The following is a 25,000-nucleotide window of genomic DNA, read 5'->3' on the forward strand; positions in this document are numbered from 1 at the left end:
GTGGGGGCTTGCCTAGGTCCCCAGGCTGTGGCCCCTGTTCCCTCATGGAAATCACCCCCTACCTTGTGAGGGGAGGGGGGCAGTCATTCCCACATAGCTGCAGTGCTTGGGGCACAATTCTAGTGCAGGAACTGGGGCAAGGGAGGGGCCACTGCCAGCTCAGCCCGGCACAGGGACCCATTGCCCTTTCCTCCCAACTACATCTCAGCCCTAGAGTTGCCCTCCATTAGGTTCTGCAGTTGCAGAAGCATGGCTCTCCTCCCTCCCCATGGACTGGAGGTTCCACAGCAGCACGGAACATGGCACTGGTGGTTTGGGGAATCTTCTGAGCCCTTCTCAGAGCCACTGCAGTGTGGGGTTCCAGGGCTTGGGGTCATAGCAGGGACCCTCTGTGCCCCCCAGACTTGGCTGGGAATGCAGGGTGTGCCACTGGTACCACCTCCCCTCAGCAGCTCACGAGCCAAGCTGTGGCCCCTCAGGGGGATGCGGGGCACTCACAAGGGTCACACAGGAAACTGGGATACCAGCAGAAAACTACTTACCTTGATTTGTGATCGGATCTGGCACTGACATTTGATGCACCAGTCCAACCTAAGACTCAAGTAAGTCGAATAATACATGGATCCAGTCCTATCTTAGACCAGAATCTGCAATTTTGAAATTGTGCCCTGAACTTCTGTTTTGTTTTGGGTATAGACAAGTTTCTGACCACCTAAACCGGAAAAAGTGTATTGTCTGTACTTAGCCTAAGTCCACAGCATTGATATATGAAGCCCCTACTTCAAAGATCATAGTTACAGCTGATACTTGTTATCCTCAGCCTTAAAGAGACATTGAGCCCTAATGTTTTGTGGTATTTATCCTGCATAAATAGATGTAAATTGCATTATTCTTGGAGAACTGTCATCTGTGGCATTTTTCATGGAAGTATTCCACCCTCTCATTTGATTTTACATGTTCTAATAGGAATAATATCACCCAAAATATTTTGCTTAACTTGGAAAACAGAGGTTCTGATTTCTCATTTACATCCCTTTGGCCTCAGAAAGGTTTACATGCACTTTTTAAGACCCTTTCACAGAACTCTGTCAGAGAAAGGGGCCTTAATGTCAATGAGACCTGAGCCAAGAACATTTTGGGAACCTAAAACAGCTTCCTAGACCAATATAACTTACCTTCTGAAATGTATTTTTATCTCTAACCCTTTCCTGCCTTTTCATTATACGTTTCACTTTTTCCTAGTAACAAATATGTGTTTGTTACTAGGAAAAAGTAACAAATGTATGATCTCATTTAAACTGCTTCAGTAAATTATTCTGCTAGTAAATCATTCTCTATGCTTATTTCCCTCAGTTCCCTATTTAAACTAATTTCCTATTATGCCCCTTAGTCTCAGGAACACCAAAGTACAAAAAAGTCTTTCCTTTTTGACTTCTCCAATCCTACAAATCTGGAACCGTTTACTGTCACCTCAAGGCCTTACCTTTGTCAGCAAGAATAAACCCAAATCCTTACCCTTGCACAAATGAAAGCATGGCCAAACAATTTTAGTGGTCTTAGAAGAGGTAAGGGGAATTTACCACTTGTGAACATGTGCCAGCTGATTTGTGGTATTTGTTTTGTCTGTTTCCTCCTGTCCCACAGAACGTGAAGCTATAAACCCAGCTCCATCAGGGATAAACTGCCTCCACTTAATGTGTGTTTCCCACAGGACAAGAGTGGACAGACAAAGCAGTTACAGTGGATCCAGGTGAACCACTGTAAGTACCCCTCCCCTCCATTTAAAACAGTAAAATTGTTTGTTCATTCACCCGCTAAGAGTCTTCACCATTGCCCTTCATTACATATGCAAACATAATATATCCTTCCTGTGGTGACCCACAGTACACAGAGTGCACAGACCAAAGTCTGTTGAAGTCAGTGGAAAGTCTCCAAATCCCCAAGTCTATAAAGGATTCTTTCTGTGTAGATTTGTATACTGGTATAAATTTTGTTTGCTCCACTGGGACTCTGCACAGTCATGATCCAAAAAAAGTGGCTCCTTTTGCACTGTGGGGCTTAGCACAAGATGACTTCTGGGAGGGGAGGGAAGTGGAGAAGAGGGAGTCCTACTCTTCCACTAGAGCTAACAATCATAGTTGTACATTGAATTAACTTCAGTGATTTTCAGTACTAATCTCTAAACCTATTTTTGATCAAGGCACTATATTTTTTGTTTTACTCTATATGTATTCTTGAGACTTGATTCACATCAACAGGCTATTTTTTTTTTGCATCAGACTGTGGTTGTCATCTGCTAACCTGATCACTTAGCAAACTAGAACCCTCTGAATCTGAATATTGTGTCTCCTCATAAACTCTGTCTTTAATCTTAGTAGCATTTCTTTGCTTGGGGTTCTCATATTCAGTATTATTGTCCATATCATGAGTGTAAGTTCTGCACAACAAAAACCTTAAAATTGACTGCGGGGTAGGAAGATGCAGTTACAATCTGTAAAATTTGCAGTCAACAAATCTGCGAGTGTGAGTCCCTAACTACTTGACTTGAACATACAAATGAAATATGAGTGCAATTTTTGCAGCTGCAAATTGCTGCCCCAAAAGTAAAGACTGATCATTGAGTCTTTTGAGGATGTACTTTCATGACCTCAGTGAAGTTTTAAAAGTATTCACTTAATACTTCCCCTTAAGCTTTCTTTTCTCCCTGTTTTGTGATTAGTTTATGACTACCTCAGACATGTCTGATTTCTGCTTATTTGCACTGTCTTGAAGCTGAACCCTTTATGGATTGACATAAGTAATTGCCAAAATGTCATTGACAGTATTGTTTGCTGCAGTTTGCTGCATTTCATTAACCTAACTTTTGCCATAGCATATGAAGCTTAAGTCTGATCATGTAGCTGTGGACCTGTATGTGTAAGCTGATTTTACAAGAAAAATAAGAGATACGAAACTGCATATTTAAGTAAGCAAATGGGCGTTGTGTACACACTGAGGGAAGACTAGTCCCTTAAGATAATTCAGTAGACATAAGAATAGAGCTTTTACAGCCAGAGTTCACAGCCCATGTAATAAAGTTGAGTTTCCTATTTAAAAATCCAATCTTACCAAACTGTGTATTAGAAAATATAACATGCAAATGCTGTAGCCTTTCCAAATACAGAAAAATGATAAGCAATCAGTTATCAACCTGCTGTTTTGCCTCTTATTAAAATGCAGTTTGTAATCTGCAGTGACCATGAAAACTAAACTAACTTGCTTAGACTTAGAAACAAAGTAGTTTTCAATTAAACAAAAACGTAAAATGATCTGTTGAGGTCCCTTCCGACCCTAGCATCTATGAATCTATGAATCTATAAAATGTATAGACACTCAATAGTCAAAAAAATGATTCGATGAATAGTTGCAAAATTATTTTATTTGTATTAGTCTGTAGATGACATTTAATTCCAGAAAAGAGCTACTGGATCAGAAGTTACTAGTTAGACTCCAGCTACTAAGAAAAGATGTTGCAAGTAGCTTCTATTAGAAGTGAGAACAATATCACACTGATTCTTATGTTCATCTTTCATCACAATATATAGCTTCTTATTCACAGGTCATCCGTTTCTGGAACAGCATTGGAATCAGAACGCTGGATGAACACTACAGGAATATTCTCAGACACCCATCCCTTAGGAGTCCTATTGAAGGACCTCCTGCTGGACAAAGGGCTTGCAAGGACCATGAACCTGGGATCATTTAGCAGCAATAGATTAAAATCTGGTACCTTGAATTTAACCAGCTTCGAGGCTCTCTCAAAACCACCAAATGGAGTGGCAACTCTGTAGATATCGAAAAAATAAAAATGAAATGTGATTTTAAAATAGCCGTTTCCTATTTCTGAAAATAATAGAGGGCTTTTGAAATGATCTTTCCCTTTGCAGTACAGCAATTTATAAACTTATTGCTTTCTGACTTCCTTTGACAAACTTTTGGTAAACATTATATACTAATAAGTTTTCCAGCACATTTTCTTTAATGTCTTATTTGTTCTCTGCTAGATACATGTTTATTCTTAACCTTTCCGATAGTCACCCAATATCTGTTGCCAAATATTTGTTTGCTCATTTGTCTGTTCAAAGATGATACTTCATGAATCTGAAACTTAGGTCTGAAGCAGTCTGAATCTGGCCTAGTATTTTTAATGGTATTTAATAAAGGTATATGTTTCCTCAGGCAATAAGCCAAAAAGCAAAAGATAAGAAATACTTCTCTGCATGAACACATTGTTAAATGTATTTGCACATATTTTAAAAGAACAGTAATTCCAAATACATTTCATTGTTCTTTTGTTCTTGCTTGGTCCTAGGCTGAGAAACTTGAGAGAGGTTTCCTTCTGGCTTTTCTAGAATTTCATGTATGAACAAACCTGACCCAGCAGAGAAAATTGCACCACATGTGGCTCTATGTTTTGGTCAATCAAATAGCTTTATTGGTACATATTATGGATGGTAAAGAAGTGACCAGGGTTTGTCAACTAGACCTGGACCTTTTGATTTACACAAAATCACATCAATAGCTGCACATGCAAATGAATTCCTACTGAAAACTGTCAGCTGGTTCACTTAGGATTTGTGGATCAGTTACAGAGCAAAAGTCAAAGTACGCTGGGACTACTAGTCCCACCAACAGAGTCCCAGAGAAACTAGTGAATCAGCTAAAGCTGAAAAAGATTTTTTGCAGACTACTAGAATTTCCAGCAAGACTTAAACAGGTAAAACAAAACAGGATCAAATAAGCAAACCCACAAAAATCCAGACATTCACAAAATCACAGAACAGGATTAACTAGAGATTTCTTGCTGTAAATTGGCACTAGCAAGCATCCTCCAAAGAGCCAACTGCCTCCAAAGGTCAATCCCTACAAGGTGCAAAGTGCCTTCTGTATAGTTCTGGGCACCCTCGCTGAAAGGCAAAAAGTGTGCTTTTGGGATCAGGCCCTAAAACTATGACTTACATCAGGGGTGCCAAACATCCAGCCTGCAAACTAGATTCACCCATGGCATCTGGCCTGACAGGCTATGGTTTTGGGGCTTGGTTAGGTGGAGATGGGGCCTACCACAAAATTTGGCTCCTGGGTCCTGGTGAACGAGGTCCTCAGTGTCAGGAATGCTCCTGAACATGGGTGGTTGCCTGCCCTATCACTTCTCCCATCCCATGCCCCAGGCTGGATCTGGCCAATGAGGAGCCCTGGAGTCCAGATCCATGCGGGGACCCAGAGGCAAATTTGACTCCCCAACTTAGATATGTATAAGGCCCGATTTTGCAACAGCACTGGCCACTCTATGCAACAAATTCTTCTTGAAGCCATTGGGAGTCCTTCATATTCAGCTGCTGTAGAACTAAGCCTCTGTTGTGAAATTCTCTTCCAGGTCACACAAGCTGAACTCAATTTCATACCTTACTGACTAAAAATAAATTGCTCTATAAGCAGCACAGAGTGAGTTTACTGATCCACATAATACTGGGCAATAAGGATGAGATGAATTTAATTAAACTAATTAAAGGCTGGACTCGATGATCTCCCGAGGTCCCTTCCAGCCCTGATGTCTATGAAATCTATGAAATAAATTTGTATTTTATAGTTAATCTAATATTTAATGCTTATTGCTTTGTAAATTAAAGGAATAATCAGTATAAATGTAATAGCATTATCTAAGTAACAAAACCAAATTAGTTTTGTATTGCAAAAAGTTAGCCTTGTAATATTTGTAATTTTTCTTTGAATAGATACAGCACAGCTGTTTAGATAATAGTTAGGTGTTTGTATTATGAAAATTCCAACCATTACTTTTAATCTGACAATACAAACGTTGGCCTAGTTGTGTTATACATCATTAATACCTACCTGCATGCTATTAAAAAACTCTTGATGATCAACATAAAGGAGATCAAAGTAATTGGGCAATAAAATTTAATTTGTCCTTAATGATATCAGTAAATTGCTGTAATTGATAGCTTCTATGAGAAAAAGTTATTGTAATGTCCTACATTGTTTGCAAATTAAGTATAGAACTTGAGCTGTGATTCGCTGTGTGTAACCCAAAACCTGTGGCTAAACAGTTTGAAATAGTCATTGCACATAACATGGAAGGAAACATTGAGGTAAGGCAGCAGGAAGTGGCACCAGGAAGTTTAGGAGGTTGTTTAAAAGTCACTTTGCATATTCCTAAAAAGTCAATCGATGATTTTAAAATATCTTGGCACCAGCATAGGTATTTCCCCTGCTGTATTATAATTGTTTCACTGATTTTTAAAAACACATTTTAAATTGTCCTTATGAAACAAATTATTTGCAGCTGAAATATTTGGAGTTGGCAGATTCATGGAAATATTTAACAATATTGGTTCAGCATCTCCAATTATACAATTACATGATTTTGACAGAAAACCCTATTTCTCAGATGCCCAGACCTCTTTAAAAATGTGAACATAATTCTCTAAACATTTCTGCTTATTATTAATCTTATGGACAAGGGAAATATAAGGGCAGAGACCTTGCTACATGCCCAGTATCTCTGGTAAACTGAGTGCATTTGATAAAGTGAGCCACTGCTGCATCTCTGATATAGTTAGTCTGTGGATGCATCTACATATGCATTAATACACTTTTCCTAATGGGCATTAAATTTAGTACCGCCAATGTGAGGCACAAATAAATGCTCATTAGGCTGTCCTAATGTATAGTACCGAAAGTGCACGGTTTTAAGTGACACTTAATGTGCAGTAGTTTAATTCATTACAAATTAGTGTAATTGCATGCTTTTTTACATGGTGATTTACTGCACAGTAAAATAGGCTACTGCACAGTAAAGCACACATGTAGACTACTAGACTCACCCAGTAAGGTGCAAATCTATCTGACCTTTAAACTGAGTGCTTCAACACTATACAGGTAGCACTTCTGCTCACACACTCAAAAGAGCTATTTATGTGCCTACCTTCATTTCTTATCAATGAACCAGATTTAATCATAACACATCAATGGGAATTTGCCACTTAGATAGGAGTTAGGCATCTAAATACCCTTGAGGATCTGGACCTTAGGTTGGGACCGTTGTAAACAAATGAAAAAAGCACAGTCCAGATGGACTGGATTCTTCAGTGTTTTGGAAACAACAGAATCTGTGGAGGGAGAAGTCTGAGCAAGAACTTGGCTATCCAAAGAGGCAGAACCAGTCAGACCTGCTTGTCAGATGCAGGCTTGCTGCAGTGTTTTGCATGTCACCTATAATGCTATTTTTGATGCCCATTAGAAGTGGTAGAGGGATGGTACTAAACTGATCTCATATTACAGATTTATATCCCTACTAACACTGGTTACACACCTTCCAAGGAATGACATGCTTGTAAGGCATTATTGGCTCTCAATAAACTCCTAATCCAGAAGAAATTGCAGGGTGTTTTTTTTACTACCACACCCTCCCCCTATGGGGACTTGCCAGGGCTGCTGACCCTTTTCCATGTAAACCTGAGCCAAATCAAGACCATTAGCTGTATCACTTCCTTACATCTCATTCTATTCCCATTACAGTCAGTTGTAAAACTTGGACTGATGTGTGGTTCAGAGTAGGCCCTACATAACTAGAAAAGGAAAATAGTATACTTCAGCACAAGTTCTGAGTCCTTTTTATTTTAATGCATTTTTTAAGACAGTTTTGATTTTAGGTCTCCTGTGTGTGGGTTTCATTCAACACTCCTTACTCATTCCTTAGTCAGGAAACATTCCCGCTGAGGTCAAACTGATTCTACTGACAATGACATTAAGGGAAAGAATCCTGGAAGGATCCTATATTTGGCTACTAAAATCAGCGTGTCATCTTAATTAGTTTAGATAATTGGTCTGAGAAGAATCCCAATACCACTCCATTTATATCAGGCTCATATCAACCGCCCTTTTTATTCTCTCCTGATTGACAGTGAGTGTTCTGCTAGGCACAGAATTACCGGTCACTGAGACACAGTTCTTCCTGGAATGACATAGTGAGATTAGAAACTCCGAGTTCCTGGCTAACAAAGTGATGTCATTGTCTGTTCAATATTTTATCATTTGCATTTTCCCCAGCACTGTAATTATAGAAATGAATTGCCTAATCACTTTGTCCCAGGTCTTCAAAAGGACTTAGATGCTTCAATCCTAATTGAAGAAGCAGTTTTAGGGGCATGAACTAGCAACTAGGTCTCCCTTCTCCCATGTAATCTCTGATCCAAGCAGTCAAGAACCTACTGGGGCACTGACTTTTTTTTTTTCTTTTGTGAGACTATGAATTTACATTAAACAGTCATGGGAGAAAATGTATAAGCAGGTCTGGAAGCAAGGGCTGGATCCCTTGCAGGCAAGTGCCCTGACCACTGGGCTAAAGAGCTATATTCCTTTTGTCTGTCTGTCCTTGACCATTGGATCTTGAATTCTTTTCATAGGTACCACAAGAAGCATGGTGAGGGTTGTTGTCCTTGACTCCAGAACTGCCAGTACAGGGATGATTCTAGTTTTATTTTGGGAGGTGAGAGACATCCCCTCAGGCTGAAGAGAATATTAAATCCAAGTCTTCCACATCCCAAGCAACTGCTCTAGCCAGTGAACTATTGGACTAAAGTGGGCATCACCTTCTACCCCACCTGTGTATTAAAAGAAAAAGAGTGTCCTGTGCTCTGTTTCTGAAAGGAATGACTTAGACACATAAACCTAAAATAGGGTTTCAGGCTGAGAATCCCAATCTCAGATTGGCACCTCCCCTCATTCCAGATTGCTCTCAATCTGAGGCACCTGAATGATAGGAATTAAATTCCTCCCATGTTTTAGTATTTCCTATTGACTGACTTAGGCAAATTCCCACTTACCTTGCTGGCTGTCATGGATCCCATGCTGAAATACCCAACTTGTCTCACGCTCTGTTTAGGAAACCAAGGCACCTTACCTTGGAACTGTGTATTCCACTTCGGGAGCTGGGTGCCTAAAAATTAGGTGTCATACCACCCAAATCTCTCTGAGTAGTTAGCCCTTTGTACAAAGGTATTGTATTATTACATGGACTTTTGTTTTTCATTTATCTGTTGTCAATAAGGAGATGGGTTTTTTCAGAATTTGGTTGGATTATGTTGTTGTACATGGCATTTTGAATTTATTCCTCTGTCTAGATCAAATATAAAACCCAAACCTAAATTTCAGTGGCAGTTTCCAAATGTTACAAGAACTATTATATATGATATTGACCCTGTTTGGTACAAATGAATAAAAAGGTGCATATTTCCTAAAAAATGCACAAATTCTGATGACTTGTAGTTCCAATTTGTCATCTGCACAGAAAAACACATTCTTATTGATGAGACACAGGGAATGGAGAGACCTTAAGCTCTCTGAGAGGACTGAAGAGGCCACTAGGTACCAGTCAGATATCAAACCACATGTCTATATTAATGACGTCCCTATGCTTTTCCTCACCTCTGCCTACCCCAGGGATGGCATCAGGGCTGACTCGGTTGCAGTCTCTCCCTCTGTATATGGGTGTAGATCAGGTTTTTCTTCAGTGCTAGTAAGCATAGTCCTGAAACTGTGCTGCTGTTGTTCTTGTGGTCACATCACCTCTCTGATTCATATCTATTGCTTCCTTTTCTGAGGAAAACATGCTACACAAAGAGTTATCTGTTCATGTGGCGATGCACATAGTTGTAGAAAGAACCAGAGGATGCTCTGCTGTGCTGTTATGATGCCAGGGTGGCCATCATAGAGGACAGTCCAGTTGTTCTCTGTCCGCTATTGATATGAAACTGGATGCCTTTATGTCCTCTATTTTTCTCTTAAAGAGAAAAATAGAGGACATAAAGGTGTCGGGTTTCATATCAATAGAGGACAGAGTAGCAGAAAACTGGAATGTCCTCTATGATGACCACTGGGGACATCTCCATGTGCAATTTATGCAAAAAGATAAACTCCAGAGTTTATTGCACTGGAATTTATTACTCCCAGGCGTGCCATTTGAACGTGAGCCTAGGGCTGTGGCACACTGAGCCAAGTTGGAGGAACCCTGGCTGGCAGGGGGCCCCAAGGGTCAGCCTGCCAGCCCAGGGCTGCTCTCCCCTGGCTTAACATGCTGCCCTGGCTGGTGGAGGCATGAGGGTGCAGGGCTAGTCATCCAGCAGTCCCCACACTGAAGCACCCTTGTGCCCCAGCCAACTGGGGCAGCATCTACATGTGCAATGCTGTCAAGTTTTTTGCTTTGTAAACACAAGTATTATCCTGTTGCAGAGTTAGTTTACTCCAACCTAATAGGGGTGCACATGTGGAGCTAATTAGTCTACTACACACTAAACATCTTGTGTAGATGCACCCACTGAGTGGTATTTTTTCTCCTTTCATAATTCAGCCCATCTGCTTACCTCTATGTTATGGAATGGAATAAACGGTCTCTTGGGGGACTGGTGCCACCTTAGTCGGGGGGGGGCATGTGCCCCCCCAGCGACCAGTCAGTAATCTCACTGACAGTGGGGGATGATCTCGCTGACTGGGGGGAGGTTCCCCCTCGGCTGATCTTGATGACCGGGGACTGCTGACCAGGGTCCCCCTTCGGCCGATCTCACTGACTGGCGCTCCCACCTGCCCCCCCGACTAAGGCCTAAGAGGGGAGTGCAGCTGGTCAGGGGGTACACTGGCGCTCTCGGGAGGTTCACGTGCACCCCCTACACATTGTCACTGAATGGTCTTAGCCTTTTCCTACAAGTTTACTTTGCTACAATTCCCATTTTCCAACAGATTGCAACCTGTCCAGGATTTTTGTTTTCTGGGTTTTCCTTTTTTTTTTTTTTTTTTAAGTTTTGCTTGGTTTGCCTTACTCACTCAGAGGCAAAGAGGGATCATTTAGAAAAAGACATCTGTGAGTCTAATAAATGAAGACACTGTGTATATTATGAATGAAAGCGAGAGACAAAGTTTGGATGTGTTTAAAGTTTCCAAAATTATTTCTAACCAGTGTCAACATATCAAGAATTTCCACTGAAAGCCTTAAAGCACTACTTACTGTGTAAATAACTTCTTATTCAGCTCCCATTGTACTGAACACACATTAGTTTTTACCTGGGGCCTAATTTTATTTTTATGACCCTATTTTACAGCATTACATTGCTATCTATGAAGATGCTTCCAGAGATGATGGTGAGGTAAGCACAACGATATGTTTTATCCAGCTAGTGGCTGAACACTTTTTGCTAAGGGTGTCATATCTCAGCTGGCCCAGGTTTCTGAGGAGAATTAGGGGTGCTCAGCTCTTTGTAGGATCACACCCTAGAATACAAATGTTTTGGAAACAAGGAAATGTGATGCTTCCTATTGTAAACCTAATTCTAATAGGAAGTGCCCTGTGCACTGTGTTCATTTAGGACAAGATCCAGTACCTACAGAAGTAAATGGGAAGACTTTAGTTGGATGAGGCACTTGCTGTAGTTTGTGCTTTCCATCAGGATGTTTCCCATTGGATGCTGTTTCCTTCTCTTATTTTTCCCACTTAATTTCATTATTTCCTAGTCTTTATTATTATTTTCCTCTAGAAAACAGCTTGGGAACTGTAACTGTGAGACTTATTTCTCTGTTATTTTAAATCTTCGTGTGTACATGTGTTTGTGTTTCTGTGTGTGCACATATGCAATTGCTTGTCTGTGTTCATTACTTTCTTTCCTTATCGTTTGGTGAAAACATTCCAGTTTATATAAATATCTACCATCCTATATAATTCAATCTCTTCCCTGAATTACCTGTTAAAGCTCCTGTAGTCAGGCAGGTCTGGCTTTGCTTCAGGCTTAAACAGTTTAGGGTATAAAGCCTCCAACAGCTCTGGGTCATTTCTGATAGCTTCTATCCAGGGCGACTGATAATATTTTGGCACAGAAGTAGTGTTGAACTTTTCAGGAGGAATTTCTTTCAGTGGTCCAGAATATCCTTAACAGAAACAAATCTTTACATTATACCTTTCTCTCAAGTATCTCAAGTACAATTAAAGACAGTAATGAATTCATACCATAATCCAATGTTACATATAAGAATGATGATAGCCTCCCCTTACAGGAGATAGAAAGTGACCAGCGAAGTGGAATATATCACTTGCAGAAGTGGGGGAAACACTTTGTGTTAAATCCTACCTTTGTCTCAGATTAATTAAATAGGCTCCAAGTCACCTTCAGTTAAAACGTTCCAGTTCTACCTGTAGATAGGCCTTTGGGTTGGATTTTCCAAAGCAATAAAAGGACTTAGGGACATATGCCCTATTACTTTTACTGTGGGACTTTTGCTCATCATTCCTTAGTACTTCTAAAAATTCCTCCCTCTCTGCTGCCTTTTGCCCTTCATGGAAGGGAAGAATCAGGCCCCTTCTCTCCCCAGCTTAGGAGGAACAGATTCTGACACTTTTACTCTAGTTGAGCAGTATTGAAATATTACACAAATTAGTTTTTTGACCAGTGGGACTGCTTTCCTGGCTAGATACCACATAGCACCAATAAAAGGAGCAAAGGCTAGCCCTTAATATGTAATATAGTATGAAAACCAGCCAGGAGTTATCCTAGCACATGATCTAAAATATTAATTACAAAATGAGAAAAATGTATTTTTTTCACTTTTGAACCCACTTCTGATTCTGATTCTGATCCTGTATTTATGCTTCAAAAACAATTTGTTTCCAAAATTGGAAACAATTTTGTTTGCAAATCTAAAATCTACTGCCTCTTTGTCAGGATTTTGGTGAATATATTCTGCATACAACCAGCTTGAGGACTTAGCTTATGTATCATTATGGAAACAGATTGCACCCATTTGCTTTGTGTTTGGCTTGTGGATATGCAGAGTTTTAGCAAGCGCTAATAGAGTAGCACTGACCTAGTTTAAGTTGGCTGGAAAAGGTCTGCACAAGAAACGCTTTGAATAATTTTGAACAAAGAATGAATGTGTAAAAAACCACAGCCTGCTCATGGATAATTCACAAACAGGAAAGAGGACTCTATCACTGAATAAATTATTTGTCGCAAGTTATTCAGTCAACTCTAGTCTTTAAAGGAAACAAAACAAGGCCTCCCTTTAGCTCAGTGTTTTAAATAAAAGTCTTTTTGCAATGAAGGACTTTAAATAAGTAGAAAAATTATCTGCAATCACAGGCAAATTCCCCTCTCAGCCACTCCCATATAAAAGGTTCAGTTAAAATTTGCAATGACTTAAGACTTCTATTTTGGCTGTAATAAAATTATGGTGAGTGACCTTAAGACCATTGACAAGTTTGGTGCAGATTAAGCAGTTAAGTCTGGTAAGACCAAACCAAGGGCTTATGCTGATATAGAATCTGAGGACCCGACCCTGGATATTATCCAAACTTATCTAGTACATTTAGGCAGGAGATTGGGCTGTTTCTAAATTGGCTCTTACATCTGAAAACAGTGTCTCTCAGTGTATTTCCATTATGGAAATATACTGGTATTTTCATTATGAAACTAGACAATGGAGAGGCACATGAAGACTCAAGATAAGGTGTTTAAACTACATTGCTTTGCATTCCAGTTGAAGGTTCAGATTAGGTCTGACCTTATTGAATCAGTTTGCTGATCACTAGTATATAACCCAGTAATGATAATGTAAAACAAGACCTTCTATTCATCACGAAACAGTTGAGTCCTCAGTGCATTTCACATATTTCTCAGTTTGTTCTTTACCTGGGGCAATGTTTTCAGGATTCGGTGGGCTCCGGGGGTCAGGTGTATTAGGAGGTGTCATTGGTGCATGCTGTTGGACACTATCCACACTCATAGTTTCCAGTTTAACACTCTGTATGGGTTCACCACGCTGCATTTGAATAGAAACAAATATCACTGACAGTATCTGCTCAGAAAAATATCCTTTCTGAGTCTCTGTTGAGAGAATGAACAGTTGTTCCCATCTTACAGATGGGAACTGAGGCACAGGATACACTAAGTCACTTTTCCAAGGACACACAGGAAGACTTTGACTGAGCTAGGACTTGAACCCCAGTTTCTTTATCTGGTTCACTAGGTCATTTTTCCAAGTATTTTCAGATGAGTCACCCCTTATTTAAAGTAAAAAAAAAAATTGCAGACCCTTTATACATATTGTAAAAGGTAGAGAAAAACCTATCAATGAGAATAACTCTATGCCCATCGCAGTTTTGGAAATGTTTTGAGAGACTGACAGAAAATATGTGACCCTTGAAGTGAAAGAGTATGTAAGATATGGGGGAGCAAGAATTTCTTCACTTTTTATTGTAAATACATTTACAATACCTTGTGATGCTAAATTTAGTTTTGTGAGCCCCCCTCCAGGGGTCATGACCCAGTGGTTGATAAACAATGCACTTGATCATTCTTCCTAGCCTAGGTCACAAGCTAGGACTCAAGCAATCTGATGGGCTACTATGTAAGGCATCGATTTTCTATAGATGTCCTCTGTACAGCCATTGGAAATTCATTACCCATTTTAAAAATCTATACACTTTTGTGGGATTTTTTTATAGTATAATAGTAATAACAACTTCAGTTTAGGATATTAATGGTAGGCTGGAGTTTCCATCCCTCCCTTGAGATCATTATCTCTAAGGAAATAACCAAAGTCTTAATCATTGATGCTTAAATATAGAATCAGAACCACATAAAAAGTCAGTATCTTATTTTAGCTATGACACATCTTTTAAAAGAAACTTAAATATAGGCTTTCTTGGAGTAAATAAACACATGCTTTTTACACTTGAAACAAAAGAAAGATTTTTGATTGGGTTAGTATGTTTTATAATGGTCCTAACGAATATTACAAAGATTATTTTAATTGTAACACAAGGGAGAAGGAATGTGCAGATAGCGAAAAGGGAAGCTCAGGTACATTGGAGGGGGAGGGAGAATTGTCCTAGTCTCTGGGAACTCCTCTCCATGGGTGACTGGTGCCACCTTAGTCGGGGGGGGCACATGCCCCTCCAGCAGGCAGTCAGTGATTGTGGGGGGGGAAGGGGAGCCCCCCCATGGCCAGTCTCACAAACTGGGAAGCAGCTGCAGCGCTCCCAGAAGTGGCCACAGTGCTTCATCTTGTGCTCCCACTCCCCAGCCGGTGCTTGCAGGGGGGCACCAGCACTCCTGCCTGTCCTACCCTGTCTGTCACCTAAGCAGGGAGCACAGCCTGTCAGGGGGTACACTAGTGGTCTCAGGGGGTACACATGCACCCTCATGCACCCCCTACACATTGCCACTGCTCCCCTCTCCTCCTTTTCTTCCCCTTTGTTCTTTAGAGGTTTTAAGGGATTAATACTGGGGAAAAGAGTATTGGTTTGGGTTTGCTGGCCAGGAGTTAGGCCTAGCAGTTTAAATAGGGTTGAAACCCGGGAGATTCTAATCTTGCCAGTTTGGGTCAGGGTTGAGGTTTGCAGCTTTCTTCTTCCAGTGGAGCTGTGACCCAAACTGCCTGCAGCACAGGTCTAGAGGGTAAGCCTGGTCTTTCCCCTTGTTTCTTTTGATGGTCCTTTGGTCTAGTCAAGCTGTATGGCTGGGCTGGCTGTAGCCATTAATCAACCTGTCTCCTTTTGGAGTTTTTCTTGCAGTTTTATTTATCAGGCCATATAATCCAGCCCAGAAGTTTTGGGGTACGTGCATGCTGTCTGGAGCCGCAGTCACTCCCTACATACGCATACAGCCTCTCCATGGGAGCAAAGATTGACATGCTACCATTCCTTCAAGAGCAACAAGAAGCACCTGGCACTGCAGAAGGACCCATATTCTCTAGCAGTGCAACCTATTAGACTATATCTTGTAGTTAGTGGTGTTTTAAATTGTACTTGGTGTTTTCCTCTGTTTTCTATAATGTATGTCTTTTGGGTTTACACTGCTTGTGAGGAGGGAGGTTTTTTTTCATGTGGGACACCCTGGAAATTCATTTAGTTTTTCCCAGGTGGTCTGGGTCAGGGCTCAAACCTAGGTAAAATATATTTAGTACCCTAAAATTGAGCCTGGCTCTTGTTTCTGCTGACCGGTGCAGAAAGGTTACATAATAATACTGGGCAGGATCATCCCCCTCCAGTATGAAGCACAAAGGAGATCAAGGCAAAACAAGGACTGACTAAACAGGGATCTAAGGGAGGAGAACAGAAACTAAAGGGCATGTATAGACAAAACAGGGGCCCTAAATTGAAGCAGTGGGTTTTTAAAAATATTTGTTCAATTTAAGGTGAAGTAAACCCCCATGTTGTGTACACCCATGTCTTACCTACCTCTCCAGTGAAGAGGGAGGGGAGAGGAGGGCAAGATGCCAGCAGGTGAAGCTGTGGCTGGGCTTGGGGGGAGTTGTTCATGCTTCCCTCTGAAGCAGTGGCAGTCCCTTCCCAGGCAGCACCTGCTCACAGGCACCCGGCTCAGGCGGTCCCAGGAGGCACCGCAGCCATGACGGGAAGGACCGGGCCCCACACAGCTCATGCAAGTAGGCAGGTTCCGGGGGGAATCAGGCTCACCACTTTTTTTTTTTGTTCGGTGAAGCCTGCCCTCCCGGGCTGCTTGCACAACCCTTGAGCCTCAGAGAGCCCAGTGCTTCACTCTGCGGCTGTAGGGGAACGAACTAAATCTCCTCGGAGGTATTTTAGTTTGCTGCGTCCCAAAGTCATTTAAGGTGCATTCTGCTGCCGAATGTGCTACTGCGGCTGGAATTAATGTGAGATACGCTGCCGACGCGTGCAAACACCATTTAAAGAGGTGCAAAAGCATTTAGCCCACTTTAAAGTGTCATGCACACATGCCCCTTGAGACTTCATTCTGTACCTTTATCCAGATCTGTGCAGACAGTGTATATAACCAGGGATCCACATATTGTTGGGCAACAGAATGGGGGCAACTGCTCTACACTGAATCCTCCAATGGCAAAACCACAGAACTGACAACAGGAATTCTTGTTTGGGTTGATAGTTCTGCAGTCAGAATTAATAATATCTGTGTAGCAGGGCACTAAGGTGCCTGCTACTTGAAGAGTAGGACTAGTCACCCAGGTGCCAGTTGTCAGGGCAACCAGGAGGAGGTAGGGGCTCACACCTGTTGAGTCACCTGGTGAGATTGAGGGTGCATCGTAGACCAACCTGGCATGGTAGGGGGCGCTAGGGGAGAGCACGGCAACCCTAGGACCTTCCCCCCGTCCCCTCCCACCCCCCCAGCCTGGTACAATCTGCATAACCTTTACTGCTAGGCTGGCATGCAGCTGTAAGGAAAGGAGTTGTAGGCAGCATATTTCCTTCAAGAGCTGACCAGTTGAAAGCATAGTTTATAGCTGCTTTGAAGTACTGGACCATTTCATCTCACCCAAGTGTAGCATTGAATCTGGCCCCCTAGGCTTAAACAACCTTGGGGCCATGTCTTCAGCTGCTAGAAACCATGCATTTAAAATGAGTAATGCCAATTTACACCTCCCATTTTTTTCAAATCACTATTAAAAAACCATAAGGCTAAATGTTTATACTGGGGTGTTTAAAACTAGACACTTCATGGTGGGATTTCCAAAACCAGTCTGCCTGGTCCTAAATTTGCTTCTATTGACTTTAACAGAAAGTTAGGCCAATGCTGAGTGCACTTTGAAATCCCACCCTACACTCACAGTTAAGTAGTGTCTATCCCACCATAGCCAAGGAAATAAGTCCTGCCATACCCCACCACCCACAACAATATACAAGACTAAGCATTTATTTTTGAGTTATTACACAGTCATCTTTATATACATTATGCAAACACAAATCATGACAAATATTTTTTGTAATATGTTATAGTAAGTGTTTGACCTTTAGAGTATGATCTGGGCTATTTTTTTCTGGTTCTGTTTCTTTCCCTCGGTTTCTTTTTGTAGTCCCTAGATGGCAACCAAGAGGCGTGTCAACTGTCAAGGGGTGGAGGGGCTACCCACGCGGCCCTCGAAAAATTCACCAAACCTGGTTAAGCAGCCTTCCACTCAAAATAGTTGTCCGCCCCTGATATATGACATGGAGCTTTTTCCCCCCCATTCTGGTTGAGGAAAAAAAACCTTGTCTTATTTCATAGCCATTTGGGCTGGAAGGGACCCTGGAAGATCATCGAGTCCAGCCCCCTGCCCCAGGGGCAGGAAGCCAGCAGGGATCATAGGATCCCAGCAAGATCCAAATGTGTTTTGAAGGCATTCAAAGTGGGTGCTTGAACCGCCTCAGGTGCAGTCTGTTCCAAACCTTGGGGGCCCGGACAGTGAAGAAGTTCTTTCTTATGTCCAGCCTGAATTGGTCACAATGGAGTTCGCTCTTGTCATCCCTTGGGGGGCTCTGGTGAACAGATGTTCCCCCAGATCCTGATGAGCACCCCTGATAAACTTATAGGTGGCCACCAGATCACCCCTGAGCCTGCGCTTTTCCAGGATAAATAGCCCCATTGCTCTCAGCCTGTCATCATAAGGTCTGTTTTCCTGACCTCTGATCATGTGCGTGGCTCTCCTCTGCACCCTCTCAAGCTTCTCCACATCCCTTTTGAATTGTGGAGCCCAAAACTGGATGCAGTACTCCAGCTGCGGCCTCACCAAGGCTTGAGAAGCATCTATGGATGCAAACCAGCATTTTGCTCGCTGTACTAGCCACAGCATCACACTGAAGGCTCATGTTCATCTTGTGGTCAACCATAACCCCAAGTCCCTTTCATCTGTAGTGCTAACCAGCGTAGCACTACCAAGCCTATAAGCATGGTGCAGGTTTTTCCTCCCAAGGTGGAGAACCTTGCATTTTTCGGTGTTGAACACCATCAGGTTCTCATCCACCCATTTCATGAGTCTGTCCAGATCCACCTGGATCACCCTCCTATCCTCAGGTATGGATGCTTTACCCCAGAGTTTGGTGTCATCAGCGAACTTGGCCAGTCCGCTTCTGACACCAATGTCGACATTGTTGATGAAGATGTTAAACAATATAGGCCCTAGGACAGAGACTTGTGGGACCCCAGTGGTCACAGCGCACCAAGACACTCCTGTCGACCACCACCCTCGTGGAGCTAGTTCCCCAGCCAGCAGATCGCGGTGACATCAAGGCCGCAGTTAGTCAGTTTAGCCAAGAGGTGATTGTGGGATACCAGATCGAAGGCTTTTTTAAAGTTGAGGTATACAACGTCCATCTCTTCCCCCTTGTCCAGGTGATAAGTCAACTGGTCATAAAAGGAAATGAGATTGATCAAGCAAGGCCTACCCCCAACAAACCCATGCTGGGTATCCCTCAGGATATTGCCTTCAGCTAGTCTGTTAAGAATGGCCTCCTTGATAATCTTTTCCAATACCTTCCCCTTATATTGGAGTAAATACAGTAAAAACACTTTCCAATGTACATGGCACACAGAACTTTGCATCTTCAGAGCTCTCAGATATCATTAAATTAATGAAAGAAGTTTATTTTTGCAACATCCAGAAGTCACCAATCAACTGCCACATGATAATGACTTTTGCTCACACCTGACCTGACCTGAGCTTGCTTTGAATGTGAATCCTTTGTACACGAGGCCCTTAAATCTTGTAGTCCCATTTGGGGGGACTTTAAGGCAAGACCCAGAGCTGGACCTTCTACTTTTTGTAGAAGAGTCCAAACAGAAATGGCCCACTTTGTGCTTCATACTGGACCTGTAGCTGTGGATAAATCTTGAAGTCACGCTCACCCCAGGCTACACTCACTATTCAGAAACATAAATACAAAATACTCACGTTCCTTGGCTTGTTTGTTACATAATGATAGTTTTCGTAGGTGTACTTGTCAGATCTCCTTTGACGCTTCTTAAATAGCCTTGCACCTCTGTTGCTGAGTGTTGATAATTCCTCTACCATGATATCTTTGGGGATGCTGACTTTCTTTCCAAGATCTAGGCTGAGTGATTCTGAAACACAGCAGAACAACACATCTCTCATAGTATACTTTTCTCAAATACTTATTATTGGATTTTCTTTCTTACTAGGTATGTCTAACAAGAAATACACATCATTTTTGCATGTATATAACATCATATCATATGTTTCTTTCTGTGTTAGTGAAATCAGTTGTTTAGTTATTTTTCCAAAGAGTTATGCAGTGTTCTGTATGTGGAAACTAGCTCCTAAATTATTTGTGGTCCAATTTTCAAAGTTCATAGCTTTTAATGACTTGACTTAGAAATGTGGGTGCTCAGCTCTACTGAAAACCAAATCTTCAGTCCCAATGGCCAGTAAATCCTTATCCCTTTGAAGTCGGTGCCAAGACTGATAGACTATGTCTCAGGAGTGAGTCTGTCATAAATCAGTATATTGCCTGGACCAGGAAGATAAATAACTTAATCCATTTTACACTTGTTTTCTATTTCTGTTTATGTATAATAATTTCCTAACCAATATTCAGATTTTTTATTAATCTGAATTCATGTTCAGATTTTAGTATTTTAAGGCAAACTTTGTACTGTAACAGAGGTTAATGTCTGTTAATATGGGTTTTTAAAAATAACTTTAAAATAAAGGTGAAGTTTATAAAAATAAGAGACCTAAAAATGAAATAAAATATGCTTCAGTTGATTAATTCCCTCTTCAAATCATCATACAAATCATTATCTTTTCATCTAATTTAGAATATGCTTAAAATTCTCATAAAATAAAGAGTAAAAAAAAAAACTCCCTCAAAAGGTTAACAAGCACTGGAAATGTAATTACTGCATTCATTTTCACTTAAGGTTCCTGTTTGGAGGAGAGGGCGGGGACAGCGGGGTAGAAGGGAAGGTTCATTTTCATAATACAGTGATCTCCCAAGGTGATTTGGAAAAGATATGCAAAAATAGGGGAAGAGGTGGTGAGATTAAGATTGTGCATATAGAGCAGTAGTTTGCGACCTTGTTAAACTTAAGGCTTCTCTTGTTAGACTCAAGGCACCCCTCAGAAAATGCCGGGTTTTAGCTTTCATTCATTTCTAGACTATGGAAAAATCGTATAACAAGTCTTCTATTGCAAAGAACTAAGACCACAATAGGTCAAGATGTGTTTTACACTACAGATTCCTATTGGAAATCTCTGGGTTTATCTTGTGAACCATGTGTAGGTATTTGCACAACTAATATTGTGTAGCATCTTGTGCAATATTGTGTAGCATCCTTGAAAGGATCTCATAGAACCAGGGTTGAAAATCATTGAAACAGAGACATGTATACATTTTCCTGTCATTTCAGTGAAGTTCTGGAAGTTGGGATGCTGGCACTGAGCATCCTGACAAGGATCTGGAGAATTCTGTTGTCTGGAATTGTCAATTTAAAATACTTTCTCAGAATCCTATACAACATCTTCAACATAGCAGCTAGCTATTTTTTTTTTTAATTAATATCTTTCTGCCAGAATTTGGGAAGTAGGTTTTGTCAGATTTAGTAATTAAATCACCCAATAAAATACAATAGCATTAAGCATCTTCTCCTACTGTCATTTACCATAATTCATACTCCTCATTGTAATAATTCAATCATTTTCTTAGGAGTTTATACGAGTCAGGAAAAACTATGAAGCAACAATATGCAATTCAAAACTGCTAAGCTTGATTCCTTGCTATACTCATACAACGTGATATTTTAGTGTTTGTTTGAAGCAAACTCTAATTTCTTTAAGTGTCTGTATGTTCTACAATATTTTCACTATTCAACTTGTGTAGGAATACATATGATATTTAATGTATGTAGCTTTTCCAAGGTGTCTGCACAGAAGACCAATCTTAATTTTGCATTACATTTTAAATCATAGGCTGCAGTAGGTATCTGAGGTGACACTTCATATTAAATGAGAGCAGAAAAAATGAGACTATTTATATGTACCTTCAGAGTTTCATTAGCTTAAGGTAGCCTTAATTTTGCTGGAGAACAATGCAAAATCTTGACATTCTGGAAAACATCTTCTAAATGATGCAGACATTAAATATTTGCTCCATGATGCTCTGATTGTGCATTTCCACTCAATTCACGGAGAGAAGTTTGTAGGCACAGGATTTGCATCTGGGTTGGCTTTTTCTGTTCCCACTGATGTCACTGAATTTTTCCAGATGGTTTAATTGGAGCTGGATCAAACCAGCTATATCAGGAACAGGAACAGGCATTTCTGCATTAAAAATAATATGAACAACCTGACACCTTCCTTTTATTTATAATGGAACTCTGAAAATAAGACTTTAGCATGAAAGATGCCTCAACTTGCCCACTCCTATACCCAGTGCCAGATAGTAGTAATTTTTAGGCACCATGATAAAAATAGTCTGAACCATTTATTGGGCTACTAACCAAAAAATCCACCTGGAATTCCCCTACATCATCTCAAGGTCTGGGTTGTTTGGATGTGAGTTTTGGGTAAACTAAGACATCAGGCTGGTTTAAGAATTACCGGTTGGGCCAGTACCATTTTCATATAAAGCTAATTTCCCTTCTCTCAGGTTTTTCTTCAGTGTCTAGACCTTGGCCTGTGTTGAAATTTTGGGGAACAGGGTAACAAGGGTTATTTACAGCCATACCCAATCCTCTCATATGTATCTGTTCTGTACTGAATGATAATTGTTGGGGCTCTGTTGTTACCCACAGATATGTACTGTCCTTGATCTCTATTCAGTACTGGCACTTAACTCTGCTAGAGACAAAAGTACTTCATGACCTATAGCAGTATGGCCAGGCCATGTGTCTGTGAAGGTTCCCAGAAATGTAGGTGTGAGGTTCATTTGAATCCTCTGCCAATTAAAATCTAATCTATTGTGTGTTCTAATGATGTGCAGAGGGATTGCTTTGGTGTCAGCACAATGGAAGTGATGAGAAGAAAAAATTTTTATAGGAATTTGGAAGGCATAATTCTAAACATGCAATTTAAAAATTCATGAAGTGACTTTGTAAATTAAATCTGCAGGCATAATTCCTATTTCAATCCTGATCTTAGCCTTTTATCTTAACCTTCTTTCTCTGTTTCTGCCAAGTTCTTCCTTTAGCTGTTCTTAAAATCATAACAGATTTCATTTAAATATGATTTATATATTTCCTCCTACATTTGCCCACTAATCCCCTTTTAATCCCCCAGTTTAAAATCTTCTAAATATCTTCATCTGGATTATAAATTTTAATCATGAATTTCAGATGATATATATTTGTCCTGTAATCTTAAATAAGAATCTATAACCACCCACAAAAGACAGTTAATCATGTAACTACGGAAGAATACATATAAGATATTACATAGAACTAGAAGGTAGATTTAAAGGTGACAAAAGGGTAACCCAACAGCTTTCAACAACTTCCTTAGAAAAAAAACTATGGATTTTTTTTTTAAATGAAGGGGTCAAGATTTTTCCTTATTTTTATGATTAAAATCAACTTCCTCATGTCTTAAAAAATATGAAACTATTCTCTACTTTCATTTATCCATTTGCACTGAAATCAGTACTTGACAGACAGGGAAAGTAATAGGAATAACACATGACTTCCATAGGTGACTGGTAGGGGGGAATACGAGGAGGCATGGGGGAGGCACATGCCCCGCCTGACAGGGCCATCCCCACCACTGCCGGTGGCATCTGCGGGTGCTTGCCAGCTCCATCCCCACCACTGCTGGCTTTTGCAGGTACCTGCCCCAAGACTCAGGAGGCACCAGTTGCCCATGATGACTTACTTCATGATTCTGCCACATGTCCTGCCATCCTCAACTATAGAGTTTAGGAAAGGTGAAGGGATCACAATGGGTGCTGACAAATGTGTGGGCCCCCACTCTAAGTCATGGCAATTTACATAAAGTGCAGTGAGTTAGAGTGCCCCCCTGACCTGACAGTTGTTATGCTGGCTAGGGTTTTCTCAGCCTGACCTGTCAGGGTTGTTGGTGGGGAGGGCACAAGGTAGAAGGGCTCTTATCCACCTCCTTCCCTAGCTCAGGCTGGGCAAACCCCAGCCAATAGCTCGCTGTTGCTGGCTTCCCCCTCCCCATTCCCCCTTCCCTTTCTGCTAACAGCCCAGGGCTGGACTGATCACATGAAAAATTTACCCTAAGAAAGGCAAGTTCACTAAGGCACTCTAAAATAGAGCATCTGCATCTGATACCTCATTTGATAAGGGTTAATTTTTTGCACAATTGGCCACTTTAAAAGTGCTCTGCAGCCATGCATGTGTGTCATGGCACAGCTGTAGAGCTCTCTCAGGCGACTGACCATGTGAAAAATGTAACTTCTGTCTGCACTCAGTATTTCCTAGGACCATTTACTGCTTTGAGAGAACAAAAAAGATGTCAGTAACTCTTGGAGTGTATTGTGGTGTGAAACTTGAATGACAGTGCAAATTCACACTGTACAATCCACCAAAGATGATTGACTTGCAGTCATTACTAACCTAGCCTAGATAAGAAGCACTGGTGTAGGTCTGACAGGCTTCCTAGCTTAACAATTATGTTTCTTCTCATATGACTGTTATACAGAGACTTTAAGCCTCACTTCTTATCCTACCATGCTATCATTAAAACAGGGATTGAAATAAAAATGCACTCAGTTTACTCCCTAAGCCAAAGCTGCTCACATTACTGAACAAAATGCATTTGTATTAGTTTTTACTCATGTTAAAAATCTAAACCAATATAACTTTGTTGGACTAAGCAGTAAAACTTAGCTGTTTTCTGCCTAAAGCAGTAAAACTGAATTGTTAGGTAGATTCCAGTTGCCAGCATTTTATTGCTGGTAGAACTGGTAATGATGCAAAAGCCAGAAAGTAAACAATTCAAGTTTCTGAGTTCACGTAAAGCTTGCAGAGTCAGTTGTTAGGGAAAGAAATGAAATATCAGGGGCAATATTTTTATCTTTTTGAAAGATCAAAACAGAACTATGGAGATAAATGTTAGGGCTGTGCAAAGCTTTGGGTGGTGATTCAATCTGGAGGAGATTTGGCCCAAGTCAGTGGCTGAATCTCCAAATCCAAACTGAATCAGAGGACCAATTAAAAGGTCCAAATTGATT

At 40.9% G+C, this 25,000-nt stretch overlaps 1 protein-coding gene across 1 annotated transcript in view; it reads right to left on the bottom strand.

Moving 5' to 3' along the window:
- Nucleotides 1-3,582: 3,582 nt before the first annotated feature.
- MYOZ2 (myozenin 2) overlaps nucleotides 3,583-25,000 on the bottom strand; it is a 26,405-nt gene continuing 4,987 nt past the window's right edge. Inside the window, exons 3-6 of the mRNA XM_019534045.1 lie at nucleotides 19,744-19,913; nucleotides 13,728-13,857; nucleotides 11,787-11,970; nucleotides 3,583-3,824 (exon numbers count right to left, since the gene is read on the bottom strand). Coding sequence (XP_019389590.1) covers nucleotides 3,593-3,824; nucleotides 11,787-11,970; nucleotides 13,728-13,857; nucleotides 19,744-19,913 — 716 coding nt within the window. The 3' untranslated portion in view covers nucleotides 3,583-3,592. The remainder of the gene's footprint in view (nucleotides 3,825-11,786; nucleotides 11,971-13,727; nucleotides 13,858-19,743; nucleotides 19,914-25,000) is intronic.

Source organism: Crocodylus porosus, unplaced genomic scaffold (genome assembly GCF_001723895.1).
Source record: "Crocodylus porosus isolate Cpor-Errol unplaced genomic scaffold, CroPor_comp1, whole genome shotgun sequence".
Classification (NCBI taxonomy): domain Eukaryota; kingdom Metazoa; phylum Chordata; order Crocodylia; family Crocodylidae; genus Crocodylus; species Crocodylus porosus.